At 41.5% G+C, this 23708-nt stretch overlaps 2 protein-coding genes across 2 annotated transcripts in view; both read right to left on the bottom strand.

The window, feature by feature from the left end:
- LOC141225684 (uncharacterized) overlaps positions 1–22072 on the bottom strand; it is a 61990-nt gene extending 39918 nt beyond the window's left edge. The window contains exons 1-2 of the mRNA XM_073667092.1: positions 21544–22072; positions 21364–21461 (exon numbers count right to left, since the gene is read on the bottom strand). Coding sequence (XP_073523193.1) covers positions 21364–21461; positions 21544–21676 — 231 coding nt within the window. The 5' untranslated portion in view covers positions 21677–22072. The remainder of the gene's footprint in view (positions 1–21363; positions 21462–21543) is intronic.
- LOC141225683 (uncharacterized) lies at positions 8966–15592 on the bottom strand. Its single transcript, XM_073667091.1, has 6 exons — positions 15496–15592; positions 15187–15366; positions 14980–15103; positions 14799–14896; positions 14510–14600; positions 8966–11205 (listed from the first exon to the last, which is right to left on the bottom strand). Exons 1-6 carry the CDS (start codon positions 15565–15567, stop codon positions 9686–9688), a joined length of 2085 nt encoding a protein of 694 aa, XP_073523192.1. The 5' UTR covers positions 15568–15592; the 3' UTR covers positions 8966–9685.
- Positions 22073–23708: the final 1636 nt, after the last annotated feature.

Here is a 23708-nt window from a genome sequence, read left to right as displayed (position 1 = left end):
TGTCAAGCGATCGTCTCCTCTGTTACACTGAGGAGCCGTCCGCTGCACCGAGCGACTCCTCACATGTCAGAGGTTAATGATCACACTGTAATTCAGCCTGTCCAGCTGTAGGGTTGATCGGCTGAGTGAGGAATAGTCTATTATCCCCCATCTCATTCCCTGCACACACGTGCGGCGTGCCCAGCACAAACAGCTGATTGCTGCAGTGTGGAGCAGTCCGCTGTCTCGTAGCTGCACACGTGTTTGATGTGTCCGACTCAGACAGCCGAACACTGCGGTTATACTCTTTATAATCCGCTACAGCTAAGAGTGCTGACACAGTTCTCCCTATTATTGAAATGCCGCCATAATGTGCATATTCCTAGGGTTAATTCTCATTCCCCCCCTACACTATCATGCAGCTCAGATAAGTTCCCTGACGCGCGTTTCGCCGGTATACCGGCTTTTTCCTAAGGGTGAGGTCGGCCTCCAACTCCGGATCTTTATACCATCCAGAGTGATTGACAGGAGTATCGACCAATCATATTATGTTAATCAAAAGAAAAAGAAATTTCCTTTCTCTAAATCAAATGACTTTTATGTGTGTAAATCATACTGTTTGAACAATATTAGGACAGGCAAATTGTCCATTTGTATAATCCACATCATTGATTATAGGAATAGCACAAGAAGGAGAATAAAATGAAGGTAATTCAAGAGATTAATATTCTAGAGATCAGTACTCATACTTTACAATTGATTGATCTTTCAGTACTGAATATATTTGGAGTAGCTCCTCTAGATAAATTCCCAGAGAGATGACAAAGAGGGAGATATAGTATGTAGGGAAAAACAATGATAAAATGAAAAATTGAAAAAATTATTATTAAAAAGTTATTAGATTATTGAATTATTAGAAGGGGAAAATTGGAAATAGAAATTATTCAGATCTCATTATAAATTATTTTCATTATTATTGCTATTAATTTTTACTTTGTGTCTCTTGTTTTTACAAATGACACCTATTTCCATGTATTCCCTATTATATTAATGTGTATAGGAACTATGATGTGTATGTCCCACATACCACAAAAAAGAGAAGGATTTTTAAAAAATTTTTAGTTACAAAAAGCATCCAAAATTGAAGCTCTCATTTAATCCGTGTGGATTCACAGAATTACATCTAAAAATCCACTCACTTTCTTTTTTCAAAAGCATGGAATCCAAATCTCCGCCTCTATTGTCCAATTTTATTTGACAAATTGCCCAACCTTTCAAATCTTTCCATTGTGATTGATGTTTAATCTTGAAATGTCTAGCAATCGGTGTTGGGGTAAATAATTTCCCCTGTTCCTGACTCCTCTTCTTGTCCCGGTCATAATTAACAATGCTTTGAATATGTTCCCTTATACGGGTTCTCAGATCCCTGTTATAAAGTGGGGTGAATATTGTGGATCGCATATTGTTGGACATTCTGTGATGTGACCGAAGCACTCTTGGCCCCCACCTTCCTGTGCTCACTTAGCAGTGGCAAACAGACAATGTGCTGATTAATGGGTTGTTGCATAACTGCTGTCTGGGAGCCTACTGTGGGTATTATCTGGTGAGAACAATGGGTGCTAAAATAGCCTGTGTGATTCTCTATAAAACCTGCTTGTGATAATAAAAGTTAAGTTCATCTTGGAGACACTGTGCGATAGTCATATTTTATATAAAGCATCTCAAAGATGTTTATATACGCGCACACACATACACTGCCCATATACAGATATTGGAAATAAATAAAGCCCATCTTGTCTGGCATACCTCTTCTTTCAGTAGGTAGTTTCTGTTTCCAGCACCTCTCCTCTCACCCCTGTTGGCTGTGACACAGTGGGGAGGGGCACAATGAGTACACTGGCAAGCTAGAGTCTTTTCAGTGCAGGATCATGTGGGGGGCTAATAGCCAGCCCACAACAAGATCATCAAGCTGGGCTTTACAGAAAAGGGAGGTATAATGAAGAAACACAGGGGCAGCAGTTCAGATCCTTTGCAGACACAGAGCTGCACCAAGACTGATCCACCCAGCAGCTGCAGAGCAGGATCGCTGGGTTATTGCTGACCTGTGCTGCATCTGGAGCAGCACTGCTTACCTTTCACATAAATGTCAGCAGCACTGAGCACAACCAGATCAGTCACAGAGCCTGGGTACTGATAGGCAGACTGCTACTCACTTTCCTCTATGCTGCGCATCATGGGAGAGTGACATCAGCTGAGCAGGGGAAAGTGGGGATTCCCTTGGTGGCGACTTCAGCTGAAGTCGGCTCATCTGACTGAGAGGCTTCTGCCAAGAAGAGGATTTTTTCACCCAATTGGTATCTGCCTTGTTCATAATTTTGTCAAATCATTAATATTATTACCTCTGCTTTTAAGTTAAATCCAAAAAAAAAATAGTGATGGGTCCTCTTTAAGTCTCCTTGGACTTAACTCCAACTTGAATTCAACTCCAGTTAGGCACAAGGACTGCAATATAATCATAATAGAACCTGAAAAAAAATAAAAAATTCATAAAGAAATGTCCAACAAGCAAGGACACACTTCATCCCATATACTCACGAATCACTGTGTTATTGAAGATTTGAAGAATTAGTGTTTGTACCACAGGATCTTCAACCTGTAACATCCCGAATTTGATCCCAGCGTATTTGCCTCTCATTCATATCCAGCCAGCGAAGGGCACAGTATCTCCGGCTACCGTCCTTAACTTGGCAGGGAATGTCACTGAATATGGAACGTGCAGATCTCTCAAATGTTTTTTGTTATCAAAGAATTTGGCTCTTTACTCTGCACTTTTATAGAATAATCTGGAAAGATTGAGATTTTGGATCCATTAATTGTTAGATCTGGGTGATCCCTTTCCTGTCGCAGGATAATATCTCTGTCCCGATAGTGTAAAATTTTAGCGAGCACAGGTCTTGGTGGAAGCCCAGGAGGAAGAGGACGGGTCGGTACCCTATTAGCTTGTTCTAGATCCTAAGATTTTAGGTCCGATTATTAATTTCAGCAAGTATTCAAATAATTCAGTAGGAGAGGAGCCTTCTATTTTTTCAAGCACACCAATAAGTTGTATATTATTGCTCTTTATCTATTTTCAAGGTCATGTTTTCGTCAACAGTGCTGATACTTGCTGTGCTGCAAGCCTGCTCTCATTCCTTGTATCTTCTATCTGATCCTCGATAGCGCTGACTCTGCCTTCCACTGTCCCCTGCTCTGTTTTCTGCAGTTTGTGGCGTATACCTGTTATTTAATCTTTAAGACCACCAAATTGTACATTCAAAGCAGATAGAGAGGATTTACAATGTACCACTGCAATGAAAACGTCCTTTAACCCCTTTACCCCCAAGGGTGGTTTGCACATTAATGATCGGGCCAATTTTTACAATTCTGACCACTGTCACTTTATGAGGTAATAACTCTGGAACGCTTCAACTGATCCCACTGATTCTGAGATTATATTTTTGTAACATATTGTACTTCATGATAGTGGTACAAATTTATTCAATATGCTTTGCAATTATTATTGAAAAAATTAGAAATTTGTGAAAATTTTGAAAATTTAGCAATTTTCAAAATTTGAATTTTCATGCCCTTAAATCAGAGAGATATGTCACACAAAATAGTTAATAAATAACATTTCCCACATGTTTACTTTACATCAGCACAATTTTGGAACCAACATTTTTTTTGTTAGGAAGTTAGAACAGTTAAAAGTTGACCAGGGATTTCTCATTTTTCCAACAAAATTTACAAAACCATTTTTTTAGGGGCCACATCACATTTGAAGTGACTTTGAGGGGTCTTTATGACAGAAAATACCCAAAAGTGGCACCATTCTAAAAACTGCACCCCTCAAGGTGCTGAAAACCACATTCAAGAAGTTTATTAACCCTTCAGGTGCTTCACTTGAATTTTTGGAATGCGGAAGAAAAAAATTAAACATTTAACTTTTTTCACAAAATTGTTACTTTAGACCACAATGTTTTTAATTTTTGCAAGGGTAACAGGAAAAAATGGACCCCAAAATGTGTTGTGCAATTTCTCCTGTGCACGCCAATTCTCCATATCTGGGAGAAAAACACTTTTTGGGCACACGGTAGTGTTCACAAGGGAAGGAGCGCCATTTGACTTTTTGAATGTAAAATTTGCTTGAATAATTAGCGAATGCCATGTTGCGTTTGGAGAGCCCCTGATGTGCCTAAACAGTGGAAACCCCACACAAGTGACATCATTTTGGAAACTAGACCCCTCAGGGAACTTATCTAAATGTGTGGTGAGCACCCTGAACCCCCAGGTGCTTCACAGAAGTTTATAACATGCAGCCGTGAAAATAAAAAAAATCTAACTTTTTCCAAAAAAATTATCTTTTAGCCCAAAATGTTTTATTTTCATAAGTGTAAGTAGAGAAAATGGACCCCAAAAACTGTTGTGCAATTTCTCCCGAGTACGCCGATACCCTATATGTGGGGAAAATACACTTCTTGCGCACAAGGTAGAGTTCAGAAGGGAAGGAGCACTGAGTGACTTTTTTGAAAGCAAAATTAGCTGGAATCGAGAGCGGACGCCATGTCGCATTTGGAGAACGGCTGATGCGCCTAAATAGTGGAAACCCTCCACAAGTGACCCCATTTTGGAAACTAGACCCCTAGAGGATTTTATCAAGGGGTATAGTGAACACTTTGAACCCAGAAGTACGACACAGAATTTGATAACATTAGGTCATTATACTGAATGAGTTGTCATCAATCTTGAGCACAAGTGCTCACTACTTGAGTTTGCATCGGGTGCTCAGGAATGCATCATGTATCACGGGTGCTCGAGTGACATGCTCGAGTCCCCACCCCGCATGTTTGACGGTTGTTAGACACCCAAAAAAAAAATATGCGGGGATCGCTCGTGCATGGCAGGCAATCTCCGCAAGGTATTTTTGTCTGCAAAGCATATGGGGCGGAGACTTGAGCATGTCACTTGAGCACCCGTGCTACTCGGTGCATACCTGAGCACCCGATGCAAACTCAAGTAGCGCGCACTTGCGCTCAACACTAGTCGCCATACCGTCATTTTTTTTCTTTACTTTTGAAAAAATTTCAACCCCAACACAACCCTAACCGTAACACAACCCTAACCCTAGAGTTTATTTTTTACACCGTTCCTTGTGCAGTATAAGTGATTAGACAACTTTATGCTTCAGGTCGGTGCGATTACAGCGATGCCAGATTCATATCAGGTTTTCATGTTTGGCAACTGTCATACACTAAAAGATGCTTTTTTTTGCAAAGACTAGTTTTTGCAATCATTTTTCCATATTTTCGCCGACATAGTCATGTAAGGACTTGTTTTTTGCGCGACAAGTTGACGTTTTTAGTGGTACCATTTTCGGGCACGTGACTTTTTTGATCGCTTTCTATTCTGATTTTTGGGAGGCAGAATAAACAAAAACCAATAGTTTAGGAATTGTTTTTTTTTTTTTTTTGCTGTTCCGCTTGTGGTAAAAATTGATAAGGTAGCTTTATTCTTTGGGTCAGTAAGTTTACAGCGGTACCACATTTATATTTTTTTATGTTTTAGCACTTTTACACAAAAATTATTTTATAGAAATACTGCTTTATTCTGAGAGCTATAACTTTTTTATTTTTCGGCTGATGGAGCCGTATGGCAGCTTGTTTTTTTGGTGGACAAGATGACGTTTTCAGCGGTACCATTTTTATTTACATTTGTCTTTTTGATCACGTTTATTTTATCTTTTGTTTGGTGGTATGATGATAAAGCATAGTTTTCGCTTCATTTTTTATTTATTTATTTTTTTACCGTGTTCACTAAAGGGGTTAACTAGTGGGACAATTTTATAGTTAAGGTTGTTCAGGACGCAGTGATACCAAATATGGTGTACTTTTATTGTTTTTTTTCATAATATTTTTTATGGGCATAGTATATTTTTATTTTTTGATTATTTTTTTTTAATATTTTTTTCACTTTGATACTTTTTTTTACTTTTACACTTTGTCCCACTATGGGACTTTCATTTTTTGCAAGCCGATCGCTTGTATACCATGGAGATGCAGCAGCATCTCTATGCTATGCTGCGTGTCAGCGCTGCACAGGCAGAAGTTACTTTGATCGCGCACATGTCACCAGGCAACTTCATGATGCCTGGTGACCCGGATGTCGTCATGACGACATTGGGTCACCATGACAATTACCAAGACTCGGCACAGACAGCTCGGGATGCCGTAGAGGAGGTAAGTAGGTCACGCTTATCTCCCCTTGTTTCCGGAATGCTGCGATTGACTTCACGGCACCGCTCCTGGCACATAGCACCAAGTGTCAGCTGTGAGAATCAGCTGACACCCGGCGGCCATCGCCTGCACCGCTTGTGTGGGCGCGATCGAAGTGCGCTTAATAGTATGTATCTGGTCCAACAAGCCTAGGTCAGTACGAAGTACTATTACTGGGCATGTCAGAAAGGGGTTAAAGTATATTCCTTAGGTACCTGTATGTCACCTTGGTGCAAATTAGACTGTGGGGGAGTGAGAACTGTGCCACATGAAGTTTTGTGGTCTTTTTACGTCATCAATGCAGCTGCCTTTTCCATCTCCTCCTCACCCGACTCCTCTGCTCCGGAGCCCATGCACAGCTGCGGGGTAGCTGCTATATGAAGGCCACCGTCACCTGCTAAGACCTGTGTTTCTGTGCACGCAAATCGCTCCAGCCTGACCACTACTTCCCTCCTCTTCATCTTCCATGTTCAATACATCTTAAGCATGATGACTGCAGTGTCATCTTGGCGCTTAGAGCCCACTTCTCCCGACATCTTTCTGTGGCTTTTCCTGGTCATTTTTCTCCCCCGCAGCTAAGTACTTCCTAACCAACAGGCATTCCTCACATGTATTAAAGCTTTCAAACAGTCAAAAATCATGCACACTGAGTGACTCAAACATAACATTCAAGCACACCGAAGAAACTCGGAAAACACCTGAGCATGCACGTAAATCTTGAGTAACGAGTATGCTCGCTCATCACTAGTGGTAAATAATTTTTGAGAAACTGAAGAGCAGGTAACTGAAGAGTTGGTGGAAAATCACCTATAAATATATAAAGATCTTGGCTGTAACATGTCCTTAAAGATTAATTTCTTAAATTCGCATCTAGACTTTGATCCACCAAACTGCGGAGCAGTGAGGGACAAGCACAGTGAGAGATTTCACCAAGGTATTGCATTTATGGAGAAAAGATATCAAGGAAATTGGAATCCATCAATGCTAGCAAATTACTGATGGACAATTGTAAGAAATGATCCGATGCAGGACTACAAGAGACAAGCGAAAAAGTTGTCACTGAATGAGGACCAAATTTTGTAGCGCAATTTCTGTAACTGTTTATATTTCCCAATAGGGTTTAAACAGGTTTTAGTTATTTGAATTGTTGCTACGTTTCCTCTAAATAAATATCAGAAAATTGGCATAACAAAAAATTCTGAATCTTTATATTTGCAAAATTAATAATGTTTCAAAGTACTGAAACTTTTATCATTAATTACATGTAGCAGTAAAAGGAAAACACTTTGATATCATAGAAACAAGTCATTAAAATCATTAAGAAATGGCTCATTTCATAACTGAACTTGACGACTTTTGAAAATATGTAAAACAGTTATACAGTCATGGCCAAAAGTTTTGAGAATGACACCAAAATTATATTTTCACATGATCTGCTGGCCTCTGGTTTTTATTAGTGTTTGTCTGATGTTTATATCACATACAGAAATATAATTGCAATCATATTATGAGTACCAATAGGTTATATTGACAGTTAGAATGAGTTAATGCAGCAAGTCAATATTTGCAGTGTTGCCCCTTCTTCTTCAAGACCTCTGTAATTCTCCCTGGCATGCTCTCAATCAACTTTTGGACCAAATCCTGACTGATAGCAGTCCATTCTTGCATAATCAATGCTTGCATTTTGCCAGAATTTGTTGGTTTTTGTTTGTCCACCCGTCTCTTGAGGATTGACCCCAAGTTCTCAATGGGATTAAGATCTGGGGAGTTTCCAGGCCATGGACCCAAAATCTCTATGTTTTGTTCCATGAGCCATTTAGTTATCACCTTTGCTTTATGGCAAGGTGCTCCATCATGCTGGAAAAGGCATTGTTGGGCGCCAAACTGCTCTTGGACGGTTGGGAGAAGTTGCTCTAGGAGGACATTCTGGTACCATTCTTTATTCATGGCTGTGTTTTTAGGAAAGACTGTGAGTGAGCCGATTCCCTTGGCTGAGAAGCAACCCCACACATGAATGGTTTCAGGATGCTTTACAGTTGGCATGAGACAAGACTGGTGGTAGTGCTCACCTCTTCTTCTCCGAATAAGCTGTTTTCCAGATGTCCCAAACAATCGAAAAGGGGATTCATCAGAGAAAATGACTTTGCCCCAGTCCTCAGCAGTCCACTCCCTATACCTTTTGCAGAATATCAGTCGGTCCCTGATGTTTTTTCTGGAGAGAAGTGGCTTCTTTGCTGCCCTCCTTGAAACCAGCCCTTGCTCAAAGAGTCTCCGCCTCACAGTGCGTGCAGAAGCACTCACACCAGCCTGCTGCCATTCCTGAGCAAGCTCGGCACTGCTGGTAGTCCGATCCCGCAGCTGAAACAGTTTTAAGATACGGTCCTGGCGCTTGCTGGTCTTTCTTGGGCGCCCTGGAGCCTTTTTGACAACAATGGAAGCTCTCTCCTTGAAGTTCTTGATGATGCGATAGATTGTTGACTGAGGTGCAATCTTTGTAGCTGCGATACTCTTCCCTGTTAGGCCATTTTTGTGCAGTGCAATGATGGCTGCACGTGTTTCTTTAGAGATAGCCATGGTTAACTGAAGAGAAACAATGATACCAAGAACCAGCCTCCTTTTAAAGTGTCCAGTGATGTTATTCTTACTTAATTATGACTGATTGTTCGCCAGCCCTGTCCTCATCAACACCCACACCTGTGTTAATGGATCAACGATGTTAGCTGCTCCTTTCAAGGCAGGACTGCAATGATGTTGAAATGTGTTTTGGGGGTTAAAGTTCATTTTCTGGGCAAATATTGACTTTGCAAGTACAGTAATTGCTGTTAAGCTGATCACTCTTTGACATTCAGGAGTATATGCAAATTGCCATTACAAAAAATGAAGCAGTAAACTTTGGAAAAATTACTATTTGTCTCATTCTCAATACTTTTGGCCATGACTGTACATGATCAGAAAAGTCCTTGAGCTCGTCGGGTGGAAGATTCTTCAGCTGCTCACTCGTGCAGCCTCTGTGCAGATACCGGTAACTTCCTCTCCTGCTTTGCTCCGTTAGATAAGTGTGGGGCTGGAGGAGAGCACAGTTCTCTCAGTGATCAGAAAGGACACTGTCTCAGCGTTCTCCTCTGTCAGAGGAAGCTGCCACCAGTCTGTAAGACGCACTCACTTATTAGCAAGATTTTTTCTTGCTAAAAGTGTGTCTTTACAAGTAAAACATTTGCCACATTAAGAATATAAAAAAGCTTCTCCCCTGAGTGATTGCTCTGGTGACTAAGAAGAGATGATTTCTTGACAAAACATTTCCCGCATTCTGAACATCTAAAAGGCTTCTCCCCTGTGTGAGTTCTTTGGTGCTTAACAAAATTTGATTTCTGAGTAAAACATTTCCGACATTCTGATCATGAAAATGGCTTCTCTCCTGTGTGAGTTCTCTGATGTTTGATAAGACTTGATTTCTGTGTAAAACATTTTTCACATTCTGAACATGAAAATGGTTTCTCCCCTGTGTGAATTCTCCGGTGACAAAGTAAAGATGATTTCTTCACAACACATTTCCCGCATTCTGAACATGAAAATGGCTTCACCCCTGTGTGAGTTCTTTGATGTGTAAAAAGAGTTGATTTCCTCATAAAACATTTTCCACATTCTGAACAGAAAAAAGGCTTTTCCCCTGTGTGAGTTCTGTGATGTTTGATAAGACTTGATTTCTCTGTAAAATATTTCCCACATTCTGAACATGAAAATGGTTCCTCCCCTGTGTGAGTTCTCTGATGTTTGATAAGACTTGATTTCTGTGTAAAACATTTTACACATTCTGAACATGAAAATGGTTTCTCCCCTGTGTGAGTTCTCCAGTGACAAAGTAAAGATGATTTCTTCACAAAACATTTCCCACATTCTGAACAAGAAAATGGCTTCACCCCTGTGTGAGTTCTTTGATGTGTAAAAAGAGTTGATTTCCTCTTAAAACATTTTCCACATTCTGAACAGGAAAAAGGCTTTTCCCCTGTGTGGGTTCTCTGATGCCTAACAAATTGTGATTTCTGGTTAAAACATTTTCCACATTCTGAGCAGGAAAAAGGCTTCTCCCCTGTGTGGGTTCTCTGGTGTATAACAAAATCTGATTTCTGGCTAAAACATTTCCCACATTCTAAACATGAAAATGGCTTCTCCCCTGTGTGAGTTCTTTGGTGCATAACAAAACTTGATTTCTGTGTAAAACATTTTCCACATTCTGAACATGAAAATGGTTTCTCCCCTGTGTGCGTCCGAAGATGTTTAACAAGAGATGATTTCTCTGTAAAACATTTTCCACATTCTGAACATGAAAATGGTTTCTCCCCTGTGTGCATCCGAAGATGTTTAGCAAGAGATGATTTCTGAGTAAAACATTTTCCACATTCTGAACATGAAAATGGCTTCTGCCCTGTGTGAGTTCTCTGATGTTTGATAAGACTTGAATTCTCTGTAAAACATTTCACACATTCTGAACATGAAAATGGCTTCTCCCCTGTGTGAGTTCTCTGGTGACTAACAATATCAGATTTCTGGATAAAACATTTTCCACACTTGGAACAAAAAAATCTATTCTCTGTTGTGTGAAAGCTTTGATGTTTAAGAAAAGACTTTTCAAGGGAAAAACTATTTCCATATTCTGAATGTGAAAATGGCTTCTTTGATTTAGGAGCAGTTCGTGTTTTAATGCTTATTTTGTGACATTGATTTTCCTCAGTAGTTGGTAATGAATCAGAAGACAGGACCTGTTTCAAATGATCAGATGACAGATCTTTACTTTGAAGGGATGATGGTATATCTGGAGTAATGGCATTCACTTCAATTGTATCCTGTGGGATCTCAAGATCATGGGATTTAAAAATTGAAGATGTCAGCTGTCCCTCTGATCTCCGGGTACAGTCATCTGCCAAGAATAAAACAAATTTTTATGAATAAAATATCCTTGAAATTTATATTTTTGTACATTTCTACTTAAACTATCAGTAAAAATGGCAAGTTATGTAAAAATACTGAATTCTTCACCAAGACAATAACAGTTCACAGTCTAATAGAAAACCTCATAGGATGAACCAGTGGAGCGTGGTGTTCAACTGTTTGTTAATTCTGCCTCCAAAATATGGAATAAAAGGCCAACAAACAATGTTATGTAGGCAAAAATAATACCAATAAAAACTTCTACTCATCTCACAAAAAAGCTCCCACTCAGGTCCATCAATGGAAAAACAGAGGTTTCCATATTATTAGTGGCTCAAATATTCTTGAAAAGCAACATGGCTTCCATAAACCAATCCAGCAATATCCGCTCTCCCAAAGTCAGATCGCCCCCTCGTTTCTGAGCCTTGCAGTGCGCCCAAACCACATTTAGCATCCATGTATTTGGCATTACTATAGTGAGAAGAACCCACTTATTTTACGGTGTGTGTCTCCTGAAGCACAATCTGGGCACTATGTATTGGGGAGTATAATGGCATATTTGCAATTTTCACTCTCCATCATCCACTGAGTGCTAATTTCCGGAAATTGCCTGTGGAATCAATAGTCACTACTCCTATAGATTATTTCACTGAAGGTTATAATTTCCAAAATGGAGTCCCTTTATGGGGATTTCTACTGCTCTGGTTTTATGACATTTTGTCATATTAGGGCTTCTGCAAATGATGTGTCCCATCTCCTCTGGGACGTATGTATTTCTGTCACCAGTCAGATGGAGGAGACGTCAGAACCAGAAGCTCTGGGCGGCGCAGGCTCTGTCCAGCCACTAAGATTAGGGTGCCTGGGACCAGTAGTACCATTCAGTCTGGCAGTATGGGTGTGTGTGCTGTCCAGCTGGAGTAATCTGCTCCCTGCTTCAGCCAATTGGAAAGCTCAACACCCTACTAAAGCTGGAAGCATATTGCCAGAAGCTGCCAGATACAGCCTTGTTCTCCTCTGGTTCAGTCCTCTGTGCTCAGCTCCCGGATTATGTATTTGCTTCTGTTCTGACCTCAGCCCGTTTACTGACTACTTTTGTGTCTTCTGATTTTGTATTTTCTCTGACCTCCTGGTTCTGACCCGGCTACCTGACTATTCTTCTTCTAATCTCACACCACAGAACAGCAGGTAACACTGTGGTCCAAGCCTAGGGGTCTCTGTGTAACGCCAGATCCATGTAGAGGGGTTAAAGGATCAGGGTTAAGGCAATACTTGAGATCTGGAAAACAAGGTAGATAGCGCCAAGCCTGTTTGTGGTAGCCATCTTTTGAGCTGCCATGTGACCATGAACAGTGACCCCAATACATTGTGTCTGCAAACTATTCCAGCAAGATCTGCATTCAAATAGCTAAATGTCGCTCCTTCTCCTCTTAACCTGCCATGTGCCCAGATAGTAGGATACAACTGTATACAGGGTATTGTTGGATTCAAGAGAAGTTGGAAAATAATTAGAAAGGTCCATTTGTTTCTTATTAACTTTGGAATTCTTCACAAAGGATATCACCACAAAGTGACACACGTCAGATTTGAAGAATAGGGCCTCATAAGGCTGTCTGCAGAAAGTGGTTAAATCAGAGTATTTTGGGCACTAACTACTGTAGTCAAAAACTGTGAGTATAGACAACAACATCTACTGAAATGATCAAACTCAACAGTCTTCATCAGTAAAAAATGAGTAACTAGTGGTGAAACTTCTCTGTTGTAATTAGAGTATGGGGCTCGGTGGTTCTTGGCATTCTAAATGATCATAAGGGACAATATTTTCTGTCAGATGAGTTTCAAGAAGAAATATTAGACATTTAAGGTGAACTTTTTATATTAGTAAAAACCTGGGAGTCTGAACTGAAACGTAAATTGGTGTGCATGCAAAATGTAAATGCAAATTCACATAAGGCCATTAGACAGAAAAAACAAAGACAAAAGCACAATACACAAATACCCAAAAGTAAATCGATAAATTGCAAAGTGCATAAAAGTAATGCTAAATAATAAAGGGTATTTAGTTAACATAAATTTTGATCAAAATAATGTAAAAGCCATCCTGCCACATCATGGCAACCCTTATGGAACAGTCCTAACTCTAATATTAAAACATTACAATTTGTCAAGTGACATACATATGGATAAGGGCTGAGAGACTGAACCCTTAGTAGAAGCATGAACCTGAGAGGCAGAATGAACCTTCCAGCTCAGAAAAAGGGCGGCCACAACCTTATATGCATTAATGAACATTAGACTACAAAGAAAAAACCTGGGAGTCTTTTTACTCTTTAAAATGGCTTTTACATTATTTTGATCAAAATTTATGTTAAATAATAAAGGGTATTTAGTTATCATTACTTTTATGCACTTTGCGATTTATTTACTTTTGGGTATCTGTGTATTGTGCTTTTGTCTTTGTTTTTTTCTGTCTAATGGCTTTATGTGAACATGCATTTACATTTTGCATGCACATCAATTTACGTTTCAGTTCAGACCCCAGGTTTTTTCGTTGTAGTCTAAAAAGCATTAGTGCATATAAGGGTTAACTAAATACCCTTTATTATTTATCATTACTTTTATGCACTTTGCGATTTATCCATTTACTTTTGGGCATTTGTGTATTGTGCTTTTATCTTTAACTTTTTATATTAGTGCAGAGCTGAGGTGTTTTAAATTTAGCTTAGAGATATATCATGGCACAGGTGTAATGTATTTTATGTAGTTTATCGCAATCCTGTTTGAAGTTAGTCAGTTTTAAAAGAAATTGAAAAGTCAGGATAAAGGGAAACTCTGTTGTTATTGTACAGAAATTCACACTGGGCCTCACTGCACATTTAATGTTGCAGATCATAAAAGTGAAGTTTGGTCAGAAAGACTGGACCTGGTCTTGTATGAACCATATGAGCACATACAGCAGCACAGAAGGGAGAGAAGGTAGATTCATCCAATAAGATATCAGGGATCTAGGAAAGCAACAGCATCATTACCCTCCGCTTTCTCTTAGTGGTCCATCATAATATTTTATTCTAAGCCCAGAGGGTAGGTGGTACTTCCACCTTGTAAGATCTATTGAAAAGGGCTTTCAATGCCCAAAGTCATTTGAACAGTTTTGGGTGGAGGAGAATCTTGTGGTCCAGAGGCAAAATGGTGATCACGCAATTATGATACAGACGGACAACACCGTTGATAAAGCAGCCACAGCCGGTGACTGAGAAGAATCTGTGACTTCTCTGCATTTAGTAATTACTACTCACCTGGGTAGTCATATGTAGGAATATCCTCCTTATACCGCTTATCACCCCTCAGATATGTCTCTGTAGTATTAATATGGATCAGATCTTTACTCTGAAACAAATATTTCAAAAGTCACAGAGAGATGGAGAAATCACATCTATGATCAGCTCTAATCCTGTCATCTCCACCGTTCTCAATACACAAGTATAAAACATATAATACTGGTTGATAAAACAAGACTGAGCACAAGACCTTCACAGCCGTCTACATATCATAGGGGAGATCTCATGACACCTTCTCTCCATCTACCTGATGATCCTGAGGAACATTGGGATCTTCTTGTTTACAGTCCTGTGGAAGAAGAGGACGGGGACATCTCTCTGGTGTTGTCCTCTTACTGGATAGATCTGGAGGAAACACATACAGGGACTGGATTCATTCTTTACATACAGATAATTATAGGCCGTGTGTATTTAGTCCTGTCTATTACCTGGTGATGTGAGGGGCTGGGGAACCTCCATCATGATGTCCTTGTACAAATCTTTGTGTCCTTCTAAATACTCCCACTCCTCCATGGAGAAAAAGACGGCGACATCCTGACACCTTATAGGAACCTGACACATACAATGACACCGTCATCCCCTCGATCCTTTCATAGCGATACTGTATAATGTCCCAGCATTCCCAGCAGTGTCACCTCTCCAGTCAGCAGCTCAATCATCTTGTAGGCGAGTTCTAGGATCTTCTGGTCATTGATGTCCTCATGTATCAGGGGGTTAGATAAAGATCTCGTGATTGGGCTCAGGGGTTTTTCCCATCCCTCAGACAAAGGGTCCTGACAGCACTCACTAGAGGTCTTCTTCACTACTGAGTAATCCTGGTTATGGAGAGACACATTAATAAATCTCACTACAGACATTTCCAGAGTCCTCACCTCTCCAGTTCTGTCCATCTGTTATTCCCATAGATAAGAATGATGTAATGTGACGTCATCAGAATCTCTCACCTCTCCAGTAAGCCGGAAGAGGATCTCTAGGGTGAGGTGTAATATTTTCTCTACCATCTTGTCTCTGTCCATCTTTGATGGGTAAATCAGGAAATTTCTCTTATATAGAAGATATTCACTGAGAGGATCCAATACTGTAGAGAGAAGATGATGAGCCGATATATCATAAAAATCCTGTGTAATAATAAAATTACTGCAGATAATAAGGGAAACATGAGATTTATTATTTTAAAGATATTGCGTTTTCTTCTATACATCAACTAATAAAACCTATGTATTTTAGGCCACATACAGTTTCTTCCTCGGTGTGTGCAGCTGAATACGTTTCTCATAGACTCATCCTCCATGATACTAATTCTCATCTCATTTACCGACACTGGAATAAGTAATGGATTCCACATTCCTCCTCATCTAGTGAGGAAGGAACCCCAACAAGGCACCTTAAGACCTAGGCAACCCCTACTGCAATTGATCCCATATGGCCTACACCCCTAAAAATAATCAGTCTGTTATTTCTGGATTTCATCGGACGCTCAGGAATCCAATTTGATGTCACACGCCTCACTGAAATTGACTTTTTCAAATTCTTTTTCAGAGACGAAATAGTAAATCTTATGGTGGCCCAGACAAATTTTTATGCCCATCAATTTTTACCCATTTTTTTCTCACCCAAAACCAAGTGAGGAACAATCAGAGAAAAGGTCACTAATTCTGCATTGATCACCCACTCCTGGTTTTGGCTCACACTCCTGAGAAAAAATACTGACAAAATACTGATAGTGCCGTGGCTTATAGTGATAATGCACTGTGTCCTCCCTGAGACGATGCTAACTTTGATCGTCTATACAAAATTCGGCCAGTAGTTGACCACTTCAGCAGAACATTTGCAGAGGCGTACAACCCCCAAAGGAACATCTCTATAAATTAATCTCTGGTTCATTTCAAAGGGAAGTTAAAATTCCGACAATACCAGCCCAGAAAGAGGGGTATGTATGGAATTAAACTGTATAAGCTGTGCGAGAGTACCTCAGGGTACACCCACAGATTTAGGGTCTAAGAAGGGAAGGACACCCAGATTAACCAAATTACACCCAAATTAACAAGTGGGAAAATTGTGTAGGAACTGCTGCACCCACAGCTGGATAAGGGTTATCACCTCTACATTGATAACTTTTACACCAGCATTCCAATCTTCAAGACCCTCTCTGTCAGAGGTACAGTTTCATGCTGAACTTTGCGAAAAAAATGAGGGAGGCCTCCCTAAGTTGCTAATTGGGCAACTGCTGAGAAAGGGAGAAATAATTAAGCTACTCAACCAGTATAGGTGCTTCATAATAATTACTGTACAGTGAAAAAAACTCTGATTAGGTGCACTTGCAGACTACAGAGTAAGGGGACAAAAATCGCTAAAAAACATCAGAACCATGGACTGAAAAAAAGACGATCGAAAAAATCCCAAGTGACAGAGTATCATATAAGAGATAAAGCCTTTATTAAGGCATGTTTAAAATCAATATAATACAGGTAATTGGAAATGGTGACAGGGATTGTGACATGCACATGAAAAAAGGATGTGCGTATTACCCAGAGATCACACAGGAAATAATTGTATAGTACAGATAATTATAACCATCAAAATGTTAGTCGACCAAGGGTGAATTCACCAGGGGTGAATTCACCAAGTGTGAAATCATACAAGTGTGGCCTATTGAAGAATTAGACCTGAATTTAATACTATGTATACAGTTTGCATCTTGTCAGCTATGATCATCACACTCTAATCAGCATGTCCATTTGTCCATTCTTCTTGCAGATACGGCACCCAACTTTCCATGTGTGTGACATATCTTACCTCTCCTATGTTGCCTAACTCGGTATGTTTGTTAGCGGACCAGTATATTGAAGAATTAGACCTGAATTGAACCTGAAGGTAACCGAAAGAAACTGGATGCCCAGGCAAAGTAAACAATGTTTCTGTTTGTTTTCACTCTCTCCCCTATAGTCCTCCACTTTCTACTAACCCCCCTAATCTCTACACCAAGTAATGAACTCTTCATCTCTCCCTCCATCCTCCCCATTCATGTCACCTCCTCCTCGGAACTATTTCTCAATATTTACTCCTGTGTCTCCAAACACAGACATCCACCTCAGGCCCTCTCCTGCTCCCACCTGCTAACACTTTCCCTGCTCCTTCTGACTGCCAGCGATATCTCTCCAAATCCTGGCCCTCTCCTCAGCACATACCCACAGTCACTTCCGCCTCCTATCAACTATCTGTCAAAAACTCTCACAACCTTTGAAATCTTATATCCATCCTCCCAGCCCCCACTTCCCCAGTCCCACTAACAGGAGCTCTATGGAACGCTTGCTCCGTCTGCAACAAACGTTCCTACATCCATGATCTTTTCATTACTAACAAACTTTCCTTCCTTGGCATCACTTTCGTACGGTGGATTCCATCTTTCTCACACACCCCGCTCTAACACCAAGCATGGTGGAGGAGTAGGTTTACTCCGGTCAGATAACCGCTCTTTCAATCAAATCCCACTGCCACCCTCCGATGCTCTCCCCCCTTTTGAGGTGCATTCTGTGCGCATCTACTCCCCCTGCACCTCTAACTGGCTGTCATTTACCGCCCCCCAGGACAAGCCACCACTTTCTTCAGCCACTTCACCACCTGGCTCCTTCTTTTCCTTTCCGCTGACATCCCCACTATCATCATGGGTGACTTCAACATCTCCATTGACACTTCCCACTCATCAGCCTCTAAGATTCTATCCCTCACTTCCTCCTTCGGCTTTGCTCAATGGTCTTCTGCACCCACTCACAAAGATGGCCACACACTGCACTCATCTTCCCCCACCTCTGTTTCCTATCTAACTTCTCTAACTCAACTCTCCCCCTGTCTGATCACAACCTACTTACATTCTCTTCCCTCTCCTCTCCAGATGACAATCCTTACTCCACAAACTTGCACACTCTCGCAGAAATCTCAAACACCTTGACCTACACTCACTCTCTAAATCCCTCCTCCCTCTTACAGACATAAGTTCATTACACGATGCAGATGCTGCTGCCACTTTATATAACACTACAACAGCTGCAGCTTTCGTCGGTCGCCCCCCTCACACATACCACAGCTTGCACACTCAAAAGGCAACCCTGGCACACCAACCTGACTAGAGAACTATGAAGGGCCTCCAGGGCTGCTGAGCGGAAATGGAAAAGGTCCCACTCCAACGAGCATTTCATCATTCAAATAGTCCCTCAATTCTTTCAAGTCCCCACTTCCTGCAGCAAAACAAACCTACTTCTCAGCTCTTATATCCTCCCTGTCTCACAACCCTAAACAGCTATTCAACACTTTCAATTCTCTCCTCCGTCCCCCAGAGCCTCCTCCATCTCCTCTCGTATCAGCCGAACACTTTGCCTCATTCTTCAAGCAGAAGATTGACACCATCAGACAAAACTTTTGCCTAAAGTCCCCACAGCCACTCCTCATATCTACTCAACCCTCCTCCTCCAAAACCAGCTTCTCCACCATTACGGACGATCAAGTTTCCTCTTTACTCTCCAAATCACACATCACCACCTGCGAATTTGACTGAATCCATCCTACCTCATCCCTAACCTCACCACAGTCTCCATCCCAACTCTAACCCACCTTTTCAACCTGTCAGAACTGGAGTCTTCCCCTCATGTTTGAAACATATCTCGATCACACCCATCCTCAAAAAGCCCTCCCTTGACCTATCCTCTCTGACTAGCTATTGCCCCATATTATTTCTCTTCTATTCCTAAAAACGACTGGAACAAAACGTCCATTCTGAACTGTCCTCCCACCTCTCCTCCCGCTTCCTCTTTGACCACTTACAATCTGGCTTAAGACCGCATCACTCCACTGAAACTGCCCTCACTGAAGTCACCAAAGTCACCTACTAACTGCCAAATCGAAGCGACACTACTCTGTCCTCCTCCTCCTGGACCTGTCATCAGCCTTTGACACAGTGGACCATTCCCTTTTACTACAGACTCTCTCATGTCTTGGCACCACAGACTTGGCCCTATCTTGGAGCTCTTTATACCTAACAGACCGGACATTCAGTGTCTCCCACTCACACACCACCTCCTCATCTCGCCTCCTATCTGTCGGTGTCTCCTGAGGTTCAGTTCTAGGGCCCCTGCTCTTCTCCATCTACACCTTCGGCCTGGGACAGCTCATAGAGTCCCATGGTTTCCAGTATCATCTCTATGCTGATGACACACAGATCTATCTCTCTGGACCTGATATCACCTCCTTACTAACCAGAATCCCACAATGTCTGTGCGCTATTTCATCCTTCTTCTCTGATAGATTTCTAAGACTTAACACGGATAAAACTGAATTCATCATCTTTACTCCATCTCACTCAACCCCACCCTCTGACCAATCTATCAACGTCAATGGCTGCCCACTCTCCCCAGTCCCGCAAAATCGCTGCCTCAGGGTAACCCTGGACTCTAATCTCTCCTTTAAACCACATATCCAAGCCCTTTCCACTTCCTGCCGACTCCAACAATATCTCCCGGATCCGCATATTCCTCAACCACGAATCTGCAAAAACACTAGTGCACGCACTCATCATCTCCTGCCTCAACTACTGCAACCTCCTGCTCTGTGGCCTACCCTCTAACACTCTCGCACCCCTCCAATCTATCCTAAACTCTGCTGCCCGACTAATCCACCCCCCCCCCCCCCCCCGCTATTCCCTAGCCTCTCTTCTCAGTCAATCCCTTCAATGGCCCCCCATTGCCCAGAGACTCCAGTTGAAAACCCTAACCATGGCATAAAAAAACATCCACAACTTGTCTCCTCCAGACATTTGTGACCTAGTCTCCCGGTACTTACCTGCACATAACCTCCGATCCTCACAAGATCTCCTTCTCTACTTCCCTCTTATTTCCTCTTACCTCAATCGCATACAAGATTTCTCCCATGCATACCCCCCTACTCTGGAACTCTCTACCCCAACATATCAGACTCTCGCCTACCCTGGAATATTTCAAAAGTAACCTGAAGACCTACCTCTTCCGACAAGCGTACAACCTGCAGTAACCACCGCTCCACCATACCGCTGCACGACCGGCTCTACCCTCACCTACTGTATCCTCACCCATCCCTTGTAGGTTGTGAGCCCTCGCGGGCAGGGTCCTCTTTCCTCCTGTACCAGTCGCTGACTTGTATTCTTCAAAATTATTGTAATTGTTTTTGCTATGTATACCCCTTTCACATGTAAAGCGCCATGGAATAAATGGCGCTATAATAATAAGTAATAATTAAATCCTATTACCACACTCCCCTTCAGCATACAATCACGTTAGTACACCACTGACTAATCCAACAATGGCAAAAAGACTACTGATGATATAGTAGGAAAAATAATTATATGGGGATAGTGTATACCTGTTGTACTGTAGTCTAGAGGCAAAATGGTGACCACACGATTGTGATATGGCCAGACTACACCGTCAATAAAGCAGCCACAGCCGGTGACTGAGAAGAATCTGTGACTTCTCAGCATTTAGTGGTTACTACTCACCTGGGTAGTCATATGTAGGAATCTCCTCTTTACACCGCTCATCACCCCTAACATATGTCTCTGGAGTATTAGTATAGATCAGATCTTTACTCTGAAACAAATATTGTAAAAGTCACAGACAGATGGAAAAGTCACATCTATGATCAGCTATAATCCTGCCATCTACACTGTTCTCATTACACAAGTATAAACCATATAATACAGGTGGATAAAACGAGACTGAACACAAGACCTTCGCAGCCGTCTACCCATCATAGGGGAAATCTCATGACACATTCTCTCCATCTACCTGATGATCCTGAGGAACATTGGGATCTTCTTGTTTACAGTCCCGTGGAAGAAGAGGACGGGGACATCTCTCTAGTGTTTTCCTCTTACTGGATAGATCTGGAGGAAACACATACAGGGACTGAATTAATTTTTTACATACAGATAATTATAGGCCAGGTGTATTAGTCCTGTCTATTACCTGGTGATGTGAGGGGCTGGGGAACCTCCATCATGACATCCTTGCACAGATCTTTGTGTCCTTCTAAATACTCCCACTCCTCCATGGAGAAATAGACAGCGACATCCTGACACCTTATAGGAACCTGACACATACAATGATACCGTCATCTCTCCAATCCTTCATAGTGTTACTGTATAATGTCCCAGCATTCCCAGCAGTGTCACCTCTCCAGTCAGCAGCTCAATCATCTTGTAGGTGAGTTCTAGGATCTTCTGGTCATTGATGTCCTCATGTATCAGGGGGTTAGATAGAGATCTCGTGATTGTGTCTGAGGGATGGGGAAGACCTCTGAGCCCATTGTCCTGACAGCGCTCACTAGAGGTCTTCTTCACTACTATGTAATCCTGGTTATGGAGAGACACATTAATAAATCTCACTACAGACATTTCCAGAGTCCTCACCTCTCCAGTTCTGTCCATCTGTTATTCCCATAGATAAGAATGAAGTAATGTGACGTCATCAGAATCTCTCACCTCTCTAGTAAGCCGGAAGAGGATCTCTAGGGTGAGGTGTAATATCCTCTCCACCATCTTGACTCTGCCCATATCCATCTTTGATAGGCAAATCAGGAAAATTCTCTTATATAGAATATCTCCACTGAGAGGATCCGACACTGTAGAGAGAAGATGATGAGCCGATGTAACATCATAAAAATCTTGTGCAATAATACAATTACAGCAGATAATAAGGGAAACATATGAGATTTATTATTTTAAAGTATTTAGTTTTCTTCTATACATCAACTAATAAAACCTATATATTTTAGGCCACAGATAACAAGCAGTTTCTTCCTCGGAGTCTATAGCTGAATACGTTTCTCATAGACTTATCGTCCATAACGCTAATTCTCACCTCACTTACCGACACTGGAATCAGTAATGGATCCCACATTCCTCTATTCCGCCTCATCTAGTGAGGATGGACCCCCAACAAGGCGCCTTAGGACCCCCTTAGGCAACCCCTACTGCAATTGATCTCATATGGCCTGCACCCCCCGAAAATGATCCGCCTGTTATTCTGGATTTCATCGGAAGCTCAGGAATCCAATTTGATGTTACACGCCTCACTGAAATTGAATTTTTCAAATACTTTTTCAGAGAGGAAATAGTAAATCTTATGGTGGCCCAGACAAATTTGTATACCCATCAATTTTTTACCCAAAATCCCACGTCAGCATACGCCAGGTGGACCCCTGTAAATGCAGCAGAGATGAGGACATTTTGAAGCATGGTGCTGCATATGGACAAAGTTAGAAAACCACAGATTCGGCAATACTGGAGTACTGATATTCTCTACAACACACCGGTATTCTGTTTGGCTATGAAAAAAATGTTTGCATTAGGCCACAGCCCCACTATCAGTATTCGGTCAGTATTTTTTCTCAGGAGTGGGAGCCAAAACCAGGTGAGGGACAATCAGAGAAAAGGTCTAATAGAAACAAGTCACCAATTCTGCATTTATCACCCACTCCTGGTTTTGGCTCCCACTCCTTAGAAAAAATACTGACCGAATACTGACCAAATACTGATAATGCGGCCGTGGCCTTATAGTGATAATGCACTGTGTCCTCCCTGAGATGATCCTAACTTTGATCGTCTATACAAAATTCGGCCAGTAGTTGAACACTTCAGCAGAAAATTTGCAGAGGCGTACAACCCCCAAAGGGACATCTCTATAGATGAATCTCTGGTTTATTTCAAAGGGATGTTAAAATTCCAACAATACCTGCCCAGTAAGAGGGCAAGGTACAGAATTAAACTGTACAAGCTGTGCGAGAGTACCTCAGGGAACGCCCACAGATTTAGGGTCTACGAAGGAAAGAACGCCCAAATTAACTAAATTACACCCAAATTAACAAGTGGGAAAATTGTGTGGCAACTGCTGCACCCACTGCTGGATAAGGGTTATCACCTTTACATTGATAACTTTTACACCAGCATTCCACTCTTCAAGACCCTCTCTGTCAGAGGTGCAGTTGCATGCGGCACCGAGCAAAAAAAATCAGAAAGGCCTCCCTAAGCCGCTAATTGGGCAACTGCTGAGAAAGGGAGAAATAATTAAACTACTCAACCAGTATAGGTGCTTCATAATTATTGTACAGTAAAAATCCTCTGATTAGGTGC

Source organism: Phyllobates terribilis, unplaced genomic scaffold (assembly GCF_046119375.1).
Source record: "Phyllobates terribilis strain yellow unplaced genomic scaffold, ASM4611937v1 Scaffold_411__1_contigs__length_1673714, whole genome shotgun sequence".
Taxonomy (NCBI): Eukaryota; Metazoa; Chordata; class Amphibia; order Anura; family Dendrobatidae; genus Phyllobates; species Phyllobates terribilis.
This window is presented reverse-complemented; position numbering and strand designations above follow the sequence as displayed.